This window comes from Urocitellus parryii, chromosome 7 (genome assembly GCF_045843805.1).
Source record: "Urocitellus parryii isolate mUroPar1 chromosome 7, mUroPar1.hap1, whole genome shotgun sequence".
Lineage (NCBI taxonomy): Eukaryota > Metazoa > Chordata > Mammalia > Rodentia > Sciuridae > Urocitellus > Urocitellus parryii.
In genome coordinates this window covers 150,166,638-150,189,986 of record NC_135537.1, presented here as the reverse complement: position 1 = coordinate 150,189,986, position 23,349 = coordinate 150,166,638, and the positions used below count along the sequence as shown (strand labels likewise).

Genomic DNA, 23,349 nt, shown 5'->3' with positions numbered 1-23,349 from the left:
TTCTTTATGCTTTTTTCCCTATTAATAGTTAGTTATTTGAGTAAATATTTAAATTTTTCCATTCATAACTTTGCCCACTACGTGACCTTGAAAAACCACTTGTTTCTATATAACTTCCACATCAAAATTAGAAGGACTGCCCTCCATTTCCTGTCTTATGATGTTATTTAAAGTATTAAATGAGAGTACATGTCAAAACTATTTTTTAAAAAATTATAGTATCCCACAGTTTTCAGCCAATAGTTATTTAGGATTCAATATGATGAGGTATAGAGCTCTTAATGAATAAATGTTCATAATAATCTGTTATAAACAGAATATGAATAATACATGCTGTTTCACCCCTCCACATAGAGGACAGAGTGATGGCTAACGCTAGGCATTAGTGCATAGATGAATGAGATATTATATTCGTCATTCAAAGAATTTATATTTGGACTAATATTCCCAAACCTTATATATTTGTCTAAATGTTCAGAGTAGATAAACTATATTTCTTTTTTTAATATTTTATTTTTTAGTTGTAGATGGACACAATATTTTGTTTTTATATGCTGCTGAGGATCAAACCCAGGGCCCCGCATATGCTAGGCAAGCGATCTACCGCTGAGCCACAACCCCAACCCGGCATCAGTACTTTCTATGATGTAAAGATAATTTATTTCAAAGTACCAGATAATTGTAATTATTAATGCAAAAATATTTCAATTCTTTTAGATATTACTTATTCATTAACAAATATTTATTGACTGCCTATTATGTGTCAGGCACTCTTTCCATTTGAGATAATTCAGTGAACAAAGATGATTCCAGATCTTGTGGGACTTTTATTCCAATGGGAATGATAACCAACTATGAATGTAATAAATTATATATGTTAAAAGGTAATTCCTAATGGGAAGATAGGGAATGGTAAGAGGGATTAGTGTTATAGATAGGTGATCATATTGCAATTTTAAATAAGGTTGACAATAATAAGAAAGATCTCACAGAGAAGGTGACAAAGATTTGAAGGAATTAAAAAAATTGGCCATACAGATATTTGGAGAAAGAATATCCCAAACAAAGGGAAGGGTTAAGAGGTGTCTATTCTGTTTAAGGATCATCAAGGAAACCCTTCGAAGTGGTGTAAATGAGAGAGGACTATAGTAGAAACAGATGGCATTCAAGAGGAAAAAAAATAAACTAGATAATGGAAGGTGTGGGAAGGGTATTCTAAGGATTTTGGTTTTTACTCAGAGCAAGCTAGTCTTTGCAGGACTTCAAAAAAAAAAAAAAAAAAATGTATGGCTAGAAGCCTGGCTGCCACTATTCTGACAGCTTGGGAACCTCAGCTTTGTAAACCTCAGAGAACAGGAATTTGAGAGTCTTAAAAGCTTTTATGCAAACTAGAAAATAGTCATTTTGTATTCACACTCTAGTCTTCAGGGACATGAAACATGAACACTCTGGTCTTTGGAGAGACATATGTCCTGATGCTTCTGAGAGTTCTGGGTACAAATCAGCTTGCTGCTTGTTATGAATTCTCTTTTAACCTTATATTTCAGCCTTCTCTGATCTGTCAGTTTCTACAACTTATCTTTCCAAGTTCATTGTTGTCCCCAACCCCACTTCCATTTTTTCTTTCTTTGGATACTAGGGATTGAACCTAGGGGCGCTTAACCACTAAGCTGAATCCCCAGCTCTTTTTATTTTTTATTTTGAAACGGAGTCTTGCTAAATTGCTGAGGCTACCCTTGAACTTGGTAATCAGCCTCCCTAGTCAGTGGGATTATAGGCAAGTACCACCATCCCAGCTTTTTTTCTTCTTTTGTCCTCCCTTGTCATTTTATTGAGAGCAGAGAAAAACATACATTTTATAGTCACCAGTTCAACCAGAGGACTGGTAATATAAAAATTATTATATTTTCCAGTGTGTTTAGAAAAACCTGAAGTGCTTAACACTGACACTTTACCCTATAATTTATCTTGTCAAGAATAATAATACAGTAATAATGTTGCTTTGATGAAACACCCAATCAGGCCCTCAAAAATTTTATTTTTAACTGGGGGTATAGCTCAGTGGTAGAACGCTTGCCTAAGCAAGTTTCTGAGATTTAATCCCTAACATCACAGAACACAAATGAAACAACTCAAAATTTTAAACTTAAAATATGTCCATTCATGACAGTAAGAAAGGATTAATCATTTTCACTGTTTAAATATATAAATTGTATAATTACAGTATCTGTCTCACTATATAAAGCCCACACTTAGAGTCATTGTCCTGGAAGAGTTTAGATTTAAGAGCCCCTTTCAGTAAATGGATTTAGATTAGTTATTGTGCTTGAGGATTTGAGAATAGAATGAGTTATTGAAGGATAATATATTTTGGTAGGAAAGACCTGGATTTTAGTTCCATTTTTTTACTGCTGAATTTAGGATGCATAATTAGTTTTTTCATTTGTAAAATCAGAGATTACAGGTTGGATAATGTTTAATTTTTTTAATTCACGTGATGCTTAAGTTTGGAAACTTTTTATGCTTTTCTGGTAAATATAATTATTTTCTGATTTTATTTTTTTCATGCAGATTAATGGTGCAGTGTAAGAAACGTTTAAAAGTTTCTGATGAATTAGTTCAGCAGTATCAAATGAAGAATCAGTATCTTTCAGCAATAGCATCTGATGCAGAACAAGAACCTAAAATTGATCCATATGCATTTGTTGAAGGAGATGAGGAATTCCTTTTTCCTGATAAAAAAGATAGACAAAATAGTGAGAGAGAGACTGGGAAAAAACACAAGGTAAGAGAAATCACAGTATACTGAAGGTTCACTGATGATTTTGTAGCACAACATAGAGTAGCATGCTGAGTATGTACCTTATCACTTTTCTTCTTCTTTTTATAAAAAATAATATATATATATATATGTATATATATTTAGTTGTAGTTAGACACAATACTTTTATTTATTTATTTTTATGTGGTGCTGAGGATCGAACCTAGAGCCTCACACATGCTAGGCGAGCACTCTACTGCCGAGCCACAATCCTGGCCCCCTCACTTTTTTTCTTTTAGAAAAATTGATTGTACACACACTTTTTAAAAAAAATAAGTAAATAAGGCAGATAGTACACGTTATGGCTGATCTCTGACAAAAGATGTTTTTTGTTTACTTCTGATGTTTCTGGACTAGCTAGAGATATTAATTTTTGTCATAACTAAAATCAGGGCATTATGGTATAGACTATTTTGACACTGAGTAGGAATATGCTAAAAGTGAATTATCTGCTTTCAGTGATAAAATATATATTACTGAGTTTTTAAAAAAGTTATTTTTGAATATGTGATTCAGGAACTTACTTATAGTGTCCCCAAAAGTTAAAAACTTAACATTAATTAAATGTAGGACATAAAAATTTTTTTTGATTAAAAATTTCAGAATTAAACATTTTGGGATTAATTGAGCTTATGGTCACTCTAGTAGATTAAAAAAAAAAGTTGCCTTAAATACAAAATGTGAGAATTGAAAGCTGTAAAACTGGGGAAAGGACCCAGTAATATGTGTAGTACAAATAATTAATTTCACTAGTTTTACTTAACCCTACTGTTTGCATGATACTTAAACTATTGTTCTTTTTTATGAAATAGAACGAATGCCAAATTTACAATTTTATAGATGTAGATTAAAATTCCAGCTCCCACTATCAGCCATGATTCCTGGGGCAGACTCTTTAGATTTTTTTCTCTTTTACTCTCTTTTTATTTGAACATAAGCATACAATGTATTTGTTAACTATAAAAGTTGGTAAAAATTAGTGTTAATGTACATAGAACATTTATCAGAATACTTGACAAAAAATTGGTAGGTTTTGTTATTGGTAAATAACACATTTTAGGCTAATATGTAATACTGTTTGCAGGTAGAAGACGGAACATCTACTGTTACAGTTTTATCACATGAAGAAGATGCTATGTCATTATTTAGTCCCTCTATTAAGCAAGGTAAAACTTTTTATTTCCCTTTCAAAAATCATTGCATCCAGAGTTGTCTCTATAGACTTACGTCTGATACTCCTGGAAGTTTTACTGTTTCTTCTTGCAAAATTTATATATTTTATAGGATATGTGGATGAATTTATTATTTATCTTTTATTGGGAGGAGCAAGTTGAGTTGACAAAAATTACCTTATGAATTGTTAGAACACCCCCACACACACACTTTTTATCCTCTCTTTTAAATAGTTCTTACTCATGAAATTAGTAGATTGGATAAGAATGTTGCCTAAGGTTCTTCAGATATAAAAACTCAATTTTTCAATTAAACTTTTTGAAATATTTTTCGTCCACCCTTCGTAAGTGTTAAGAGTGCTATTTCCAAGGTCCTTAATTGAACAATTTATTGAATACCTGTTATGGGTGCTAGGCATTGGGGATAAAGTAATCAAGATTCCACTTCAAAATTATCTGGCTTATACTCCTTGTGAATGGAATAGAGACACATAGAGACACAGTGTAACAAGTTTGTTTAAAAAAAATTATTTATCTTTAAACAATATTTTAAATTAGTAAGTAAAAAGTAAATATTTATGATATACACACACATACATATTGTGGAATTGCTAAATCAAACTTAAAACACATGCAATTTAATATACATCACCTCACATAAGTACTACTGTTCTGTGATGAGAACACTTAACGTGTGTGTGTGTGTCTGTGTGTGTTTGTGTGTATGTATGTATCCATATACATGTATCTGTCAATTTTTTTTTCCCTTCAGTACTGGGGATTGAACCCAGGGTGCTTACCACTGAGCCATATCCCAGCCCCTTTTTATTTTTTTATTTTTTGACAGGGCCTCAAAGGTACTGAGACTGGTCTTAAACTTATGATCCTCCTGCTTCAGCCTTCTGAGTGGGTGGGATTATAGTTCACCTGACTTAAAATGTACTTTCTTAGTAAGTGTCAGGTATAATATTAACTTTAGTCAGAATTCACTTAACTTTTTTTTTTTTTTTACTTCTTTCCCCTCCACATTTTGTTATTGGTGCATTATAGTTGTATATACTGATATGATTTGTTTTTACATATTAGTACATCCACATTTGACCAATAGCCCTCCCATTACTTTTTTTATATATATTTTTTAAATTGTTGATAGATCTTTATCTGTCTGTCTGTCTATCAATCAATCTATCTATCTATCTATCTATCTATCTATCTAAGGTGCTGAGAATCGAACCCAGTGCCTCACACATGCCAGGCAAGTGCACTATTGCTGAGCCACAACCCCAGCCCCAATTACTTGACTTTTGATAGGGGCAAAGGAAGATATTTTCCGGCATGTGCTTTTTGAAACAAAATATTTGGAATAAGTAGGATCAGTTTCTATGTTACAAGAAATAAGAATAAGAAGAAAGTCTATGTGTGCAAGGAGCAGATGGTCTTTTTATGAAGTAAATTTAGTGGTTGATGATTTTAAGTAACTTGGTGAGTTAACAATTTGGGTTCTTTGCCATCTAAAGATTTAGTGCCATCCCTATCAAAATTTCAGTGTCGATTTTCACAGAAGTAGAAGAAACAATCCTAAAATTTGAATGGAACCACAACATAACCTGAATAGGCAAGGCAATCTTGAGCAAAAAGATCAAAGCCAGTGGTATCACACTACCTGATTTGAAAATCAATGACAAAGCTATAGTAATTAAAACAGCAAATATAGGCATTTTAAAAAGGTACCTAGATCAGCAGAAGTGAATAATAAGTTTTGAAATAAATCCAACTGATTCATAGATGCCTCAGATACATAATGGGAAAGTCTCTTCAGTAAGTACTGGGAAAACTGGATATCCTCCTGCAGAAGAATGAAATTAGGATCTTATGTTATATATAAAAGTCAACTCAAAATGGATTAAAGACTTAAACCTAAGACCTGATACTGTAAAACTACTAGAAAAAAACATGAGGGAAAACTCCATGAGATTAGTTTTGGCAAAGATTTTTTTTTTTTTTTTTTTTGGATCTGATTCCAGAAGTACAGGCAACAAAAGCAAAAATAGGCAAATGAGATTACATCAGACTAAAAAGCTTCTGTATGATGATTCAAATAGTCAACAGACTGAGGAGATAATTCTGAGGAAACACTATATTTGCAAATCATACCCAATATATAAAGGAACTCAATAGAAAGAAAATGTCTTGATTTAAAAATGGGAAAAGGACATTTCTCAAATGAATTTATACAAAATACAATAGATTTATGAAAAATATTCTACTTGACTGATTATTGGGGAAATGCAAATTAAAAACATAATAAGATATCACCTTTTACCTGTTATAATGGGTGTTATCAAAAAGATAGAAGATAGCAAGTTTGGCAAGGACATGGAGTAAAGGGACCACTTGTACACCATTTGTGGAAATGTAAATTTTTAGAGCTGTATTTAATAAGTATGAAGTATGGAATTTTCTTCATAGAACTGCCTTATGATACATCAGTCCCACTCTTCAGCATATATTCAGAGGGTAGGAAGCCAGTGTGTTGATACTGATACCTGCATGCTTTTATTTGTTGTGGCATTACGCACAATAGGCAAGATATGGAATAATTCTTAGTGTCCATCAACAGGTGTATGCATGAAGATTAAAAAAGAAAAATTATGTTACTTGTGACAACATGTATGAAACTAGAGGACATTATATTTGATGAAATAAGCCAGGCACAGAAAGATAAATACTGCATGATCTCACTTATAGGTGGAATCTAAAGTACAACTCATAAAAATCAGTGAACATGTATAAGGCTTAGGGTTCAATCTCTAGGGCCACAAAATGAAGTCAGAGTTAAATGGAAGTTAACAGAGCCTGGGGAATAGAGGTTGGCCAAGGGGTATAACATTTCAGTTAGGAGAAATAAATACAAGAGATCTGTTATATCATGGTGTCTCCAGGTAACATAACATATGTTTCTTGTATTATGATGGGAGGCATCCTAAATTAAAACCATTATAAGTTGAAATATTTTAAGTCAAAACTGTACTATTTTACCTAACCTACTTAACATCATAATTTAGCCTAGTCTACCTTATATGTGCTAAGAATACTTAGATGATTTGAGCAAAATCATCTATCAAAAACTTGTAAAGTGTTGAATATCTCCTATAAATTTTTATTACCTGTGTCCAATAAACAGTGCCCATGAAGAATCAGTTGTTTACCTTCATGATCATGTGGCTGACTGGGAACTGCTGCCTCTTCTCAGTATTTTAAGAGTTATCATGATACATACTGTCATTCCAGGAAAAGATCAGATTCAGAGTTTGAAGTACCATTCCTACTGAATGCAAATGGCTTTTGCACCAACATAAAACTGAAAAATCATAAGCTGAACCATTGTAAACTGGTAAAAGTCTTGTTGTGTATTTGAAAATTGCCGAGAGTAGATTTTAAGTGTCCATACTACAAAAAAAAAAAAAGTGAGATAATGCATATATTAAATACTTTGATTTAACCATTAACACACACATATATGAAAAATAAGTTCTTTGGTTCCCCTCACCCCTAAAGTATTCTCTAGGATACAGAAATTCTGAATCCCCTGTGCCTGTGATGTATATTTCTCAAAATGTGAACTATGTACCCCATTGTAGAGTATCTCAGGTGGGGCCTTATAATCTTGGGTTTGTTTGTTTGTTTTTAAATTTTCTAACAGATACGACATTTTTTTATGCCTTTATTTTATTTATTTATTTTTATGTGGTGCTGAGGATTGAACCCAGTGCCTCGCACATGGTAGGCAAGCCCCAGCCCCTGTAATCTTGGTTTTTAGTAAGTACCCTAAGATGATTTTTACATAGTCTGAAATTACTGCTATGGTGAATATTTAGAACTGACACAATGAGGCACTGGGAAAGCAACTTATTTTTCTGAAATTGAAGGCTATCTCAAGTTAATTGACATACAGATGATTTGGAAGGTTATATATTATTACTATAAGTTGTTTTTCTTATGTGGTAATATAAGGGGAATTTAATTTTTATTGCTTTTGTATACTTTTTAATCATATGTCGTCAACTCCTCCCAACTGCGGGTGGGGAGCACTGAAACCTAGCTTATCTAAGAACTAATATTTATTGAGTATTTTAAGTGCCTATTTCTGGACAAAGCAGTGTACTTTTATTCTACCACATTAAATTCTGGGCTACATGAAGGCACAGAGAGATTGTCAGTATACCAAGAAACATTGTTGGTGGAAGAGCTGGGGTTTGATTTAATAATCTGTCTGACTTAAGAACCAGAATTCATAATTATTGTACTATGCTTCTTTTACATGTCAGGAAGTTGGAAAAATTAAAAATCTGTATGTGCTTTTTAAAAAAATTAATATTTAATAATTGTACATATCTGAGGGATACAGTGTATTTTAATACACATGATACACATATACCATATGAATTAGTCAAATCAGGGTAATTAGTGGGGTTTTTTGTTGTTGTTGTTGTTAAATAGTTGTAGACAGACACTATATCTTTATTTTTATGTGGTGCTGAGGCTCAAACCCAGTACCTCACATGTGCTAGGGAAGCGCATTACCACTGAGTCTCGAATCCAGCCCAGTTAATGTTTTCTTTTTGTTATTATTTCATTATGTTTGGAACCTTCAAGCTCCTCTTTTCTACTTCTTCATAAAATATATACTAGGTTTTTCCTTCTATCTAACTCTGTTTTGGTACCCTTCATCTGTCCTCCCTCTAGCTCCTTTCTCACATCTAGTAATCACTCACAAACACAGTAAAAGAACACAACGTGAGATCTGTCCTCCTAGAATCTAGTGTTGAATTGTTATATCTCTAGGTATTGTGTTGTATAATGGATATGTAGAACTTATTAATCTTTTTTTTTTTTTTTACTTTTTTGAAAAATTGGTCCTAAAGGGAGCTCTTTCTTTTATTTTGTTATAAACTAATTGGTGAAGCTTACTAATTTTGCTTAACTAACTTCCTTCATTCCTCCATTCCATGCTGGAGATTTAATCCTGAATCTTGCATATACTATGCAAGTACTCTGCCACTTATCTCCATCCCCAGCTGTTCTTATTTTCATTTTGAGACAGGTTCTAGCTAAGTTACCTAGGCTGGCTGTGAACTTATGATCTTCCTGCCTCACCCTTCAAAGTAGTGGAGATTACTGCATTTGCCACCATGACCAGTATAACTAACTTTATATCCAGTGAACAACTGCCCATTTTAACAGCATCTCTATTGAAATAAATTTACATAGAATAAAATTTATTCATTTCAAATTGAAAAAAGTATGCTTAATTCTGTTGTCCTGTAGGATTTTATTATTTTTATTATTCGTTTAGAATACTTACATAGATTACATAGCCTTTAGTGCTTCCTGGGGAAGATTTCCACCATTCATTTACAACTTCATGAAAAATGTTTTTTAAATTTTAAATAAGAACTTAGAATTCTTTGTTGTATAGTCTTCTTACAAATTTAATATCTTGTTTAAGTAAATGGAATAATACTTGGTTGTAGTTGAATTTTTTATGTTTCTGATTGAAACGTGTAGATGCTCCACGCCCTACTAGTCATGCACGTCCTCCATCAACCAGTTTGATATATGACTCAGATCTGGCTGTCTCTTATACCGACCTTGATAATCTCTTCAATTCTGATGAAGATGAATTGACAGTGAGTATCCTATTAATTGTTTAGAATTAAGCTTGTTTTCTTGGGTTTTATATAAGTTCTTTGGAAGTGATTTGTTGCTTGAATACTGTTTTAGGTCAAAACAGTAGGAGATATTTTATAATAAAATATCTTTTTTTTTCATTTTAATCTCATGTTTGAATCATCTTGACATAGTTTTATAAACTTTGAGGTGACTTTTTACTGTTTTGTTATGATGTTTGAAGGATATACAGTGAAATTTGATATAAGTTGTGCTGTGTGTTCTTTTTCTCCAGTCCTTAGGAAGAAGAATAATTTTCCTATTGTTTGATCTCTAGTTTATGAAATAACTCTGAAATTGACTTATGTAGAGAATATATAAATAATTAGCAATAAAAGTTATGCCTTATCACTTTATTAAGGAAAATCACTTTCGAATTTTTTTGGCACCACTCTATTATAAGACAGATACATAGCATAACAATGAGAGGAAGACAAAATTAATATTTAATCCTTTTAACACCTATGTGCAGAGGAAGATGAAGTTAAAAGAAATTAAAGCTTAAAATGAGATTTTCTAGAATGTCAAACCTCTTGGAAATTAATGAATTGGGTGCTGCATTCAGAAAAAGGAATCATTTTGCCTCTGCATAAATAAAAGTATCTTGGAAACTATGGCACATTTAGTTTTTCTTTTCTTACGTAACATGTTATTAATTACAATATATGCTGTTCATCCTAGCTGTGTGTAATATAGGTTTTTGTTTTGGGGGTATCAGGGATTGAACTCAGGAACTTGATTACTAAGCTACATCCTTAGCCTTATTTTGTATTTTATTTAGAGACAGGGTCTCACTGAGTTGCTTAGCACCTCAGTTTTGCTGAGGCTGACTTTGAACTCATGATCCTCCTGCCTCAGCCTCCTGAGCCACTGGTATTGTGGGCATGCACCACCGTGCCCAGCTAATATAGGTTTATTTATAGCTATGCTTTTATGTATAAAAGGCAGATATAGCTATTCACGAACTCTTAAATCTGTATCTAATAAAGTAGTATATGTCAGGACACTGTTCACTAGATGACTATATCCTGGAATACCTTGGTACATTTTTTTGCTGTGACTCCTCTGACATAAAGAAATTGTACTCAGAGCTCAGTCTACATATGTATCACAAAGTGTCTAATAGGAGACAATGGAACACATGTCAACTCTAAGAACATTGGTGTTATACTGAGGATGCTTTGTTCAGCATATTAAAACTTATTTCCTGGCTGGACATGGTGGCACATGCCTGTGATCCCATGCACTAGGGAGACTGAGGCAGGAGGATCATAAGTTCAAGGCCAGCCTTGGCAATTTAGTTAATTGGGAGGCTTATGAAATAACTGTTGTGTCCTTAAACTATATCTAGTATGTATTTGGCTCTGTCACAGATTCAAAATACTACTTTTGATGAATGGGCTTTACTTTTTAAGTTGAATCTGAATATTTACTACTTTGAAATCACATTGGGTTTCAGATAAATATGTGCTTTTTTTAATAGCCTGGATCTAAAAAGTCATCGAATGGATCAGATGATAAAGCCAGCTGCAAAGAATCAAAGACAGGAAATCTGGATCCATTATCTTGCATAAGTAAGCTTCCCAATTCTGTGCTCCAGATAGACTTGCAAACTTGTAATCTCAGTAAAGTTTTCTGTTCCCTTTATTTTATACATAGATTCACCTCTTTTTAGTCTTATGGTAAAATGTGTGTTTTATTAAATATAGGCACTGCAGATCTTCATAAGATGTATCCTACACCACCATCTTTGGAACAGCATATTATGGGATTTTCCCCAATGAATATGAATAATAAAGAATATGGTAGTATGGATACAACACCTGGAGGAACTGTCCTAGAAGGAAATAGTTCTAGTATAGGAGCACAGTTCAAAATTGAGGTTGATGAAGGATTCTGTAGCCCCAAACCTTCTGAAATTAAAGTAAGTATTTTATTTTTCTAGAAAAAATAATTCACTTCCTATGTTTTCTTTCTTTTTATGTGGTGCTGAGGATTGAACCCAGTGCCTCACACATGCTAGGCGAATGCTGTACCTCTGAGCCCCAACCCAAGCCTCCCTATATTTTCTTATGGAATTTCTTGTTACTATATTAAAAAATCCTTTCATAGTGATCCTAGTTTTGTAGCTAACAGATCTGAGGACTAATATGTGGTGACAGTATTAAGAATGCATTTTAGAATATAACTGATATTTACATTTTCTTTTGTTTAAAGAATAGGAAAAAAGGAAAGATTGTGGGGGGGTACTTTTTTGGGGGTTGTTGTTTTGTTTTGGTTTTTGGTTCTTGGAAGATAAGATCTTTAAAAATCCGTGACCTTTATATTATAGGATTTTTCTTATGTCTATAAGCCTGAAAATTGTCAAGTTCTAGTGGGATGTTCCATGTTTGCACCTCTAAAAACTCTACCAAGCCAATGTCTACCCCCTATCAAATTGCCAGAAGAATGTATTTACCGCCAGAGCTGGACTGTTGGAAAATTGGAATTGCTTTCTTCAGGGCCTGCAATGCCATTCATCAAAGAAGGGTATGACTTATGTTCTTATCATATTATATGAATGCTTATAGGTTTAATTGTGTGTGTGTGGAAGCATTTAGTATTATGGCAAAACAATATTGGTTTTTAAAAGTTCTAGAAATTGTGTGTGTGTGTGTGTGTGTGTGTGGAAGCATTTGGTATTATGGCAAAACAATATTGGTTTTTAAAAGTTCTAGAAATTGTTTTCTGGTTGATTATACTGGTAATAGGTGAGGATAAACTGTTTGAAAACATAAGACCATTGTACTTTATTTGATTTCAAAAGCATCTTTTCTTTTGACCTATAATTCAAAATCATTCTCATTTTTGCATTTGCCATATTTCCCACATTTTCTACATCAGTGTTTCTGAATTTGGAGTGTGTTGTAATTGGTAGCCTAATAAAATCATATTGTCCTTTTTACACATGAACATCTCTGAAATCAGGAATTATTATTCTTAGAGGCATCATAATATGAATGAAATATAAGAAACTTCTAGATAGTAAATGTGAGTCTCTAGGTATGGATAAGTTATTAAATAAGAATTTTATTCTTAATTTTGAAATTAGTTAATTGGTCCTTAGTCCACAACAGTCACCAGTGGACATATTAATCAGAAATAAGTCCTAATTATACTTGAGATTTTTGCACTGATTGTTCTATCACAGTTTTCAGTGTTACTTGAAAACATTTGAGATATTTTTATTTGTATTTCACATCACAAAAGTGTTGCTTTATTTATATATTTGATTATCTCTTTTTCCCCGGTGACAGTAGTGATGGAAGTAATATGGATCAAGAATATGGCCCTGCTTATACACCACAAACCCATACTTCTTTTGGGATGCCTCCTAGCAGTGCACCTCCTAGTAACAGCGGAGCAGGAATTCTTCCTTCTCCATCCACTCCTAGGTTTCCGACTCCAAGGACTCCAAGGACTCCAAGGACTCCTCGTGGAGCTGGTGGACCTGCTAGCGCTCAAGGTTCAGTCAAATATGAAAATTCAGACTTGTATTCACCAGCTTCCACCCCATCCACATGCAGACCCCTTAATTCTGTTGAACCTGCAACTGTTCCTTCCATCCCTGAAGCACACAGTCTTTATGTAAACCTCATCCTTTCAGAATCAGTTATGAATTTGTTTAAAGACTGTAACTTTGATAGTTGCTGTATATGTGTCTGCAACATGAATATCAAGGGTGCCGATGTTGGAGTTTACATTCCAGATCCAACGCAGGAAGCACAATATAGGTGTGCCTGCGGCTTTAGTGCTGTCATGAACAGAAAATTTGGAAACAATTCAGGATTATTTCTTGAAGATGAATTAGATATCATAGGACGCAACACAGACTGTGGCAAAGAAGCAGAAAAACGTTTTGAAGCTCTCAGGGCCACCTCCACTGAACATGTTAATGGAGGTCTAAAGGAATCTGAAAAGTTTCCTGATGAGTTGATATTATTGCTACAAGATCAGTGCACTAATTTATTTTCACCCTTTGGAGCGGCAGACCAAGATCCTTTTCCCAAAATTGGTGTGATTAGCAATTGGGTGCGAGTTGAAGAACGGGACTGTTGCAATGACTGCTACCTTGCATTGGAACATGGGCGTCAATTTATGGATAATATGTCAGGAGGAAAAGTTGATGAAGCACTTGTGAAAAGTTCATGCTTACACCCCTGGTCCAAACGAAATGGTATGTATACTAATGAAACGTACGCTTGTTTTTGTTAGTTGTATGACTTTTCTTAGGAAAAAGCATTAAAGGCAACTTCTCATGAAGCTAATTGAGACTCTTAAATTTGGACTTTAAACTTTGGGGTTTGGGTGGTATCGGATTGAACTCAGGAGCACTCAACCACTGAGCCACATTCCCTGCCCTATTTTGTATTATTTTTAGAGACAGAGTCTCACTGAGTGGCTTAAGCACCTCAACTTTTGCTGAGGTTGGCTTTGAACTATATCTTTCTGTCTCAGCCTCCTTAGGTGCTGGGTTTACAAGCGTGCGCCACTGTGCCTGGCAACTTTAAGCTATTTTAAGGATGATATTTTTAAAGGGAGATTTCTTAGCTATATTGTTTAATTTATAATCTGTAAGTATATGCTTATGTTGGAATATAAAAGTTACTTTGCACATGTTAATTAGTAGAAAACTGCTGGTTGTCTATTTTTTCAACAGTCTTTCTCATTATATATTTATTAAGCACCTTCTGTGTGCCCAGTACTGTTCTACAATCACTATTGAGCAGAGCAAGCATAGTCCCTGCTTTTTTTGAGCTCATAATTTAGTGGAAGGGGCAGATATTACACAGAAAATTAAGGAATTACATAATATATCAGATAATGACAAGTACTTCGAAGAAAAACAAAGCAGGGCAAAAAGTAGAAAAAAAGTGTGTGCTATTTTATATGTATGGTCAAAGAAGATATTATTGAGGGCTAGCATTTAGTCAAAATCCTACATAAAGTGGGAGAATGTATGGTATGTAACTGATGGAGGACTATTGCAGGCAATGCTAAATGCAAAGACTTTGAAGATTTTTGTGTTCTTGTTGATATTGTTTGAGGAACATGAAGGAAGCTAATGTTGTGGAATCCATTGGGTAGTGGACATACTGGTATGAGATGAAGCATCTGAGCCCCCAAATCATATTGGGTTTAATAGACCCAGGTGCCTTTGTAGTTCATTCTAAATGTGATGGGAAGTTATTGAACAGTATCGAACAGGGAAAGTAACATGATCCAATTTTTGTTTATTTTTTTACAAGATCACTAGCTATTGTCTGGAAAATAGCTTGAGGGTTAGAGGTGGTAAAGGTGAGAGTAAGAGCAGATAGATTAATTGGAAGGCAGTTGCTGTATTTGAGGTAAAAACTGATGACAGCGTGGACAAAATTGGAATAGAGGTGGAAGTAATAGATTCCAGTTATATTTGGGAAGTAGAACCTACAAGAGTTTCTGATACATGAAGGAATAATTGAGGCATCAGGGATAGTTTGAGGAATTGGATGAATGGTGGTGCTGACTACGGAGAAGGGAAGCGCCCAAGTACACATTTGGAAATGGGAGTCTTAAATTCAAACTAGTGATTGGGACTAGAGACTGAACATTTTTTGTATTGAGTTATCAGTATTAAAAGCTACAGAGGGCTGGGGCTGTAGCTCAGTGGTAGAGCACCTGCCTCGCACGTATGAGGCACTGGGTTCGATCCTCAGCACCACATAAAAATAAAAGATTGTGTCCAACTACAACTAAAAATACATAAAAAAAAAAAAAAAAAAGCTATAGACAGCTGGGCTTTGCGGCACGCCTGTAATCCCACCAAATTTGGGAGGTTAAGGAGAAGGATCGTAAGTTCGGGGCAGCCTTGGTGACTTAGTGAGACCCTGTCTCAAAAGGACTGGGGGCGTAGCTTGGTGGTGTTACAGTGTCCCTGGGTTCAATCCTTCATGCCAAAAAAAAAAAAAGGAGAGAGAGCTGGATGAAGTAACCTAGTGAGTAACTAAATAGAACAGTCCAAGGATGAAGCTGCCATTTAGATGTAGGGAAGAAGAGGATCCAGGTAAGGAAACTGAGAAAGGTTGGAAGAAAAGCCAAGAGAGTATGGTGTCCTAGAAATGAAGTATGAAAAATATTTGGAGAGGAGAGGGAGGAACTAATACATCAAGGTGACAACTTTGACAGGACATTCAGTGTGATGGAATGCAGGGTTGGTAATGACCTTGACAAGCAGTTTCATTCAATCTGATTAGAGTGGATTTATGAGGGAATGAGATGAGAAGTGAATTTAAATTGGGGGGACTTCTGTCATACATAGCAGAGAAATTAGATGGTGGGGATAAAAGAGAGTTTCAGTTCTTTTAAATCTACTCTTTGGCAGGTGTGGTGGCTCACACCTGTAATCTCAGCAACTGGGGAGGCTGAGACAGGAGGATCAAAGCCAGCCTCAGCAACAGTGAAGTGCTAAGCAACTTAGTGAGACTCTCTCTCTAAATAAAATATAAAATAGGGCGGGGGGGATGTGGCTCCATGATTGAGTGCCCCAGAGTTTAATCCCTGGTTAGCTTTCCATGCCAAAAAGTCTATTCTTTGACCAATTTTGAAATTTAGACTACATTCTTAGTAACTGTGTTCATATCATATTGTTCAATGCACACAATGAACTCAGTGATTAATGTATTTATTTCTCCTATCTAGCTAAAATTTTGTACCCTTTGACCAATATCCTTTCTCTGTCCTTACCCTCCTCCACAGAGAGGAAATATTAATGCAGAAAAGAAGATGTAATTGCAGAAGTAAAATCACTGAATAAATGAATAGTAATAAAATCCAGTGCACAAATATTCGAGGGTTAGGTAGACAGACCTTTAACTAGGAACAAAGGAAAGGCAGGAAGAAAAAGTATAATTTATTTCTTTGGATAAAAAGAGGGATTGTGAGTCAGGCATGGTGGCACACACCTGTAATCCCAGGTAGGCTGAGAAGGAGGATCAGCAAGTTCACTACCAGCCTCAGCAACTTAGTCAGACCCTGTCTGAAAATAAAAAGTTAAAAAGTAAAAAAAAAAAAAACAGGTTGACAATGTGACTCAGTGGTTGAACACCCCAAAATTTAATCCCTGGTACCAAAATAAAACCAAAAAACTAGATAAGGTAGAGTGTTTTATCTTTTTATTGAGTTTTTAAGTATTCTGTATGTATGCTGTATATGAGTCTCTTTTCAGATGAATTGTTTGCAAATATTTTCTATTTATTGGGATTGTCTTTTCATTTTCTTGATGTATCCTTTGAAGCAAAAGTTTTTAGTTTTGATAATGTCTGTTTGTTTTTCTTTTTTGCTTGTACTTTTTGGTGTCATGTCTCTTTTTGTAATCTTTTTCTTCCACTTTTTTTTAAAATTGGTGCATTATTGTTGCACATGATGGTGGGATTTGTTGTTACAATGTATATCTTTTTTTATTATTTTTGTTTTTAGCAGACACAACATCTTTATTTGTATGTGGTGCTGAGGATGGAACCCAGGCCCCACGCATGCCAGGCGAGCGTGCTACTGCTTGAGCCACATCCCCAGCCCTACAATGTATATCTTTTTGATTACTGCTTTTCTACTAGGTCTCAGATTACATACTGATTTTTATCCCTTAATACTTATAATTATATGACAAGACTTTTTCATGTCAGCCTTCTTTCCCCAAGGTTATTAGGTCTCTGAAGACATAACTCGGCAGCTAGCATAGTTCTTGGCCCATAGTAGGTTTTCTAATAAATATATGTGTTTTTTAATGAGTGTCTGTGAGCATCACATTAATTAGAATCAAAATACAAGCTGAGCTGGGCACAGTGGCACATGTCTATAATCCTCAGTGGCTCCAGAGGCTGAGGCAGGAGGATTGGGACTTCATAGCCAGCCTCAGCAATTTAGTGAGGCCCCACGCAACTCAGCAAGACTTTGTCACTAAATAAAGAAATATATAAAAGGGCTGGGAATGTGCTCAGTGGTTAAGTGCCCCTAGGTTTAATCCCTAGTTACCTAATTCCTACTGTCCCACCACCACACACACACACACACACACCCCAAAAAATTGAAGCTGGTCACAGTGGCACATATCTGCAATTTCAGCAACTTGTGAGACTCAGGTAGGAGGATCACAAGTTTGAGGTCAATCTCTGCAATTTAGTGAGACCAGCCCTCTGCAACTTAGAGAGAGACCCTGTCTCAAAATAAAAAGGGATGGGATGTGGCTCAGTGGTAAAGAGCCCAATTTTACAATCAGATTTTTATTTATTTATTTATTTTTGGTGGTGCCAGGGATCGAACCCAGGGCTTTGTACATGTGAGGCAAGCAGTTTACCACCTGAACTATATCCCCAGCCCCCTGATTTTTATTTTTATCACTGTGTTAGTCATTAGTCTATGTCAGGTAGCTCTGTTATCATTTCTAATGACTAAATAATATTTTATATGTTGATTTAAGCATAATTGTTACTAAGGGTTATATTTGAAATTAAATTATTTCTGTTTCTGTATAATGTTTATTAGTTATAGGAAATGAAAGCTAACGGTCATAAATTAGGCAATGGTCATAATTAAGGTATGTAATGGTATGCCTTAACAAGTTTGGTGGTACAACTGAACCACACTGGGGGCCAGATTAATTATGTCAATATCATTTAGTGGTCTTTCTTTTAGCCACTTGACATTTATGAGCAGTACCTGTCATAGCCATGCTGATAGTTGGTCAGAAATGCAAGTGAAACAATTTCAGGATCTTTAAATTTAGGGTTGTGGTTTTTTTGTTTTGTTTTGTTTTTTTGTTTTTATAGAAAAAGAAATTTTTATTTATTTGCTAGCAAACCAGAAACACAGGGGACTCCTGTCCCAAAGGCTGTGACTCTCTGGATCAGGGCTTTAAAAATTTAGGTTTTTAAATATGCGTGGATGGGCTGGAGCTGGAGCTCAGTGTCAGAGCGCTTGCTTAGCACACACGAGGCCCTGGGTTCGATCCTCAACGCCACATAAAAATAAATAAAATAAAAGGTATTGTGTCCAACTACAACTAAAAAATAAATATTTTTAAAAATAAAATGTGTGGATAATACATTTTCTTTTAGCATGATGAACAAGTTTATCTGTGTACAAGTTTTGTATTACAGAATTGTTTTGCTTTTCTGGTGCTGGGGATTGAACCCAGGGCTTCATGCATGCCAAGCAAATAAATGTTCTGTCACTGAGCTGTGAGTCCTCAGGCCTGTATTTCAGAACTGTTAACAGTTTCCCCTAGTTAATTCTTATAATCAGTCTCATCTGATTATTTTATCATAGTGGTTAGTAATTAAGGGACATAATTTATAAACCATTTCAGTGTGACAGTTTTTTTCTGGTAAAATAAATGGGAAAAGAAAAATTTATAATTAATGACTTTATGGAAGTGAATTACAGAGTTAAACATTTCTTCTTAGCTGTAGTTTTCTGGAAGTACCATTCCTTTGTGTGTGTGCTTGTATGCATGCCATTCTGATATGCTTAATTCATTTTATTTGTTTTGTTTTTTGACACTTGGAATTGAACCCAGGGGTGCTTAATTCTGAGCCACATCCCTGTCCCTTTTTATTTTGAGATAGGGTCTCGTTAAGTTGCTTAGGGACTCGCTAAATTGCTAAGGCTGGCCTTGAACTTGTGATGATCCTACCTCAGCCACCTGAGTTGGTAGGATGACAGCATGTGCCACCATGCTCTGCTACGTCATGCATTTTATTTATCTATCTATCCATCTATTTATTTTATTCATTTTTGTATTACAATTCTTAATACAACATTATACCATAATTTATCTTATCTCTGATTATATATAAAGTATGTTGACACCAATGCTTCATGCATGTTAAGCAAATGTTCTCCCTCGTGCTATACCTCCAGCCCTGTAAAACCATTTCTATAGAACTTTATAGAATTCTTTATGCTAGCAGATGTTTAATATACTTGATGATGAATGGCTAAACTTCTCTAGGTGTTATTTCTTATTAAAGTTTTATTTGTGTTCAGGCAATAGCAATTCTTACTTTTTTTTTTTAACTGATTATAGATATGAGTATGCAGTGCTCACAGGATATACTTCGAATGCTCCTCTCTCTTCAGCCAGTTCTTCAAGATGCTATTCAGAAAAAAAGAACAGTAAGACCGTGGGGGGTTCAAGGTCCTCTCACTTGGCAACAGTTTCATAAAATGGCTGGCCGAGGCTCTTATGGTAAGTAATTTATAGTGGAATGCAATGATTGGTTTTATGTTAGTCCTCTGATTAATGGCCCAACTTGAATAAGCACATTATTTCCTTGAATATTTTTATGGCATAAACTCAGCTTAAGCCACTGTGGGTCCAGTTCTAGTTCTAGCCTTTACTTCAACATTTTCAACATGCAGTTTACAGGGTTCTATAACTTAAAAGGAATAGTTTCACTTATGTCTGTTTTTTTATGTATTCCTGTTATCAATAAGATTTTATGTGAAGAAAGCGTCACACAACTAATATATTTTTAAAACCCAAAACTACTTTTGCCTTAAGCTATCATTTTACTAAACTGAGTGGGTAATGGGGGTAGGGATAATCTTAGTTATTAAAAAAAACTGAAGGTCTTCATTTTAAAATAAAATTAGAGCCAGGAGCTATGGACCATGCCTATCATCCCAGTAACTTGGAAGACTGAGACAAAGATTGTGAGTTTGGGGCCATCCTCAACCATTTAGCAAGACCCTCAGCAACTTAGCCGGACCCTTTCTCAAAAATATAAAAATAGGGGCTTGGGTTGTGGCTCAGTGGTAGAGCACTTGCTTAGCATGTGTGAGACACTGGATTTGATCCTCAACACCACATAAAAATAAGTAAAATTAAAGGTTTGTGTCAATCTAACAACTAAACTGTGTGTGTGTGTGTGTGTGTGTGTACGTGTACGTACATACATACATACATACGTACCTACGTTCGGGGCGGTGAGAGGACTGAGGACTTAACTTAGTGGTAAAGTGTCTCAGAGTTCTATCTCCAGGAAACCCCCACCCCCACAAAAAGGAAGAAAAGAAAAATTAGGACGAAGATAGGTATACAGTAGATTTATTGTCACTTGAAATGGAAAAAAACATTTAGAATATTTGAATTATTTGCTACAGAGTGTTTCTGAAAAGTAGGATAGCTTTTAAAATATATTTGGAATAATAGTTCTTATCATTGAAATTTATCTCCATTAATATGTGTATATGTGTGTGTGTGTGTATTTTTTTTTTCCCACCCTGAACCCAGGGGTACTCAACCTCTGAGCCACATCCCCAGCCCTTTTAATTTTTTAAAATTTTGAAACAGGGTCTCACGGAGTTGCTTAGGGTCTTACTACTGAGGCTGGCTTTAAACTTACAATTCTCCTGTCTCAGCCCCTGAGCAGCTGGGATTACAGGTGTCCACCGCCACGCTCAAGTAGCTAAATGATTTAAATGTCACAAAAGCTGATATTCTGTATAAGATGCAGGTTAATAGTAATGTATTTCAGCATAAACTTTTACATTCTTTTAATTCTTTTAAATTTATTTATTTATGTACCTGACTGATTTTGGAGATAATTTCTAGCAGTACATATAGAGATAACTTTCTTTTTTTTTTCTTTAATGGCTGCAAGTACTCCATTATTTTTTACATTTGGTAATGTATTTTTACCTGTGTATGGTTTAAGTATTCAGGACAGTGTTGTGGACTCCTGAACAATGATATAACTAGCAGATCTTACTGGCTATTTTCTCATGGATTTGTAGTTCCCCTTCTATGATTAGGAAATTAACATTTAGTCATATTCCTCATATGTTGTTTTCCAGTTTGTTAATCATTTGGCTTTGCTTATGGGGTGTGTGTGTGTGTGTGTGTGTGTGTTTGTTTTAATATTTATTTTTTAGGTGTAGATGGACACAACACAATGCCTTTATTTTTATGTGGTGCTGAGGATCAAACCCGGGTCCCGCCCATGCTAGGGAAGCGCTCTACCACTGAGCCACAATTCTAGCCTCTTATGGTGTGTTTTTATGCCAAAAATTTATATAGTCAAGTGGGGTTTTTTGTTTGTTTGTTTGTATTTGAGATACTAGATATTGAACCTTTATGACATGGTAGAGATTAATCAGTTTTTTAATGAATAGATTTCATTATTATGATTAGAAATATTTTCTCCAGCTGGGTATAATGGTGCACACCTGTAATCCCAGATATTCAGGAGGCTGAGGCAGGAGGATCATAAAGTGGAGGCCAGTCTGGGCAACGTAGCATTATCAAGTCTCAAAAAATAAAAATGTCTGCGTATATAGCTCAGTGGTATAGATAGCATCCCTGGGTTCAATCCCCAGTACCACCAAAAAAGAAAAAATACTTTACCCAGTCCAAACTTACTAAAAATACGAATAAAACTCCTTTTCATTTTTTCTGACACTTTTAAATTTTTCTATTTAAATAATGTTTTACATTTAAATTACGGTAGTCAAGTATATTTTATGAAGACCATTTAGGAAATATCTAACACTGGAATAGTACCAGTCATTTGCTTTAAGTATTTTTGTTTTTAATCAAGTAGTTTTACTGATAATTATATCATTTACTTTTGACATTTACAATAAGAAAAACATATCTTACATTTAAGTATTTTTTTTTTCTTTTTTTCTTCAAAAAATACCTCTTATTTAGGAACTGACGAATCTCCAGAACCACTGCCAATCCCCACGTTTTTGTTGGGTTATGATTATGATTTTTTGGTGCTTTCTCCATTTGCTCTCCCTTATTGGGAGAGACTTATGCTGGAACCCTATGGATCTCAAAGAGATATAGCCTATGTTGTACTATGTCCAGAAAATGAAGCTTTGTTAAATGGAGCCAAAAGCTTTTTTAGAGATCTTACTGCAATATATGAGGTAGGTGTTTTGAAAAGAGGTGGCATTTTAAGACTACCTTATGATTTATATGTTTATGTATAAAATATACTGAGAAGTTCAACTGATTGGGACAAAGTAAGGATGATGATGATCTATAATAGATTTTTAGTTCTCATATTAGCAAGTCTCTTTGGTAGGTGGGCATAACGTGGGTCACAATGGAAAAACACCACTTTGGAGGGGCAAATGTTGTGGGCATATATATCTCATTTAAAGTAATCTTTTCTTTAAAAAAAAAAAAAAAAAAACAGGATAGCCAGAAAAATAATTGCATTTACAAAAAATTCTTGTCCAAATTCTATAGGACCTCAGGTAATGAGTAACATTATTAGGCTTCAGTTTCCTGAGTTTCCTGATAATATGTAAAATAAATTTGTGCTAACTACCTCCAAAATCTACTTCAGTTTTGAAATTATTGACTGTTGTTTTACATTATAATTCTCATGCTGTATGTATCACTAGGCACAATGATTATAAATTGAATGTATTGTGAGAAAAAGCCTTTCTTCATTATACTGTCTGTAAATGCTTGGAAATTCAATTCTTATATTTTAATTTCTTTTACAATCTTAATTTGTTAGTCTGTGATGGTTTAGGTTCCTTATAAATTTTCCTTTTAATAATAAGTGTCTTTTATAAATGAACATTTCC

General features: G+C 34.5%; 1 protein-coding gene across 1 annotated transcript in view; it reads left to right on the top strand.

Annotated features, from left to right (window-relative positions):
- Positions 1–23,349, top strand: part of Med13 (mediator complex subunit 13) — a 90,224-nt gene that overhangs the window by 46,607 nt on the left and 20,268 nt on the right. The window contains exons 10-18 of the mRNA XM_077801016.1: positions 2,572–2,785; positions 3,906–3,987; positions 9,562–9,683; positions 11,207–11,297; positions 11,433–11,647; positions 12,056–12,252; positions 13,023–13,939; positions 19,826–19,987; positions 22,454–22,677. Of these exons, the coding sequence (XP_077657142.1) occupies positions 2,572–2,785; positions 3,906–3,987; positions 9,562–9,683; positions 11,207–11,297; positions 11,433–11,647; positions 12,056–12,252; positions 13,023–13,939; positions 19,826–19,987; positions 22,454–22,677 (2,224 nt within the window). The remainder of the gene's footprint in view (positions 1–2,571; positions 2,786–3,905; positions 3,988–9,561; positions 9,684–11,206; positions 11,298–11,432; positions 11,648–12,055; positions 12,253–13,022; positions 13,940–19,825; positions 19,988–22,453; positions 22,678–23,349) is intronic.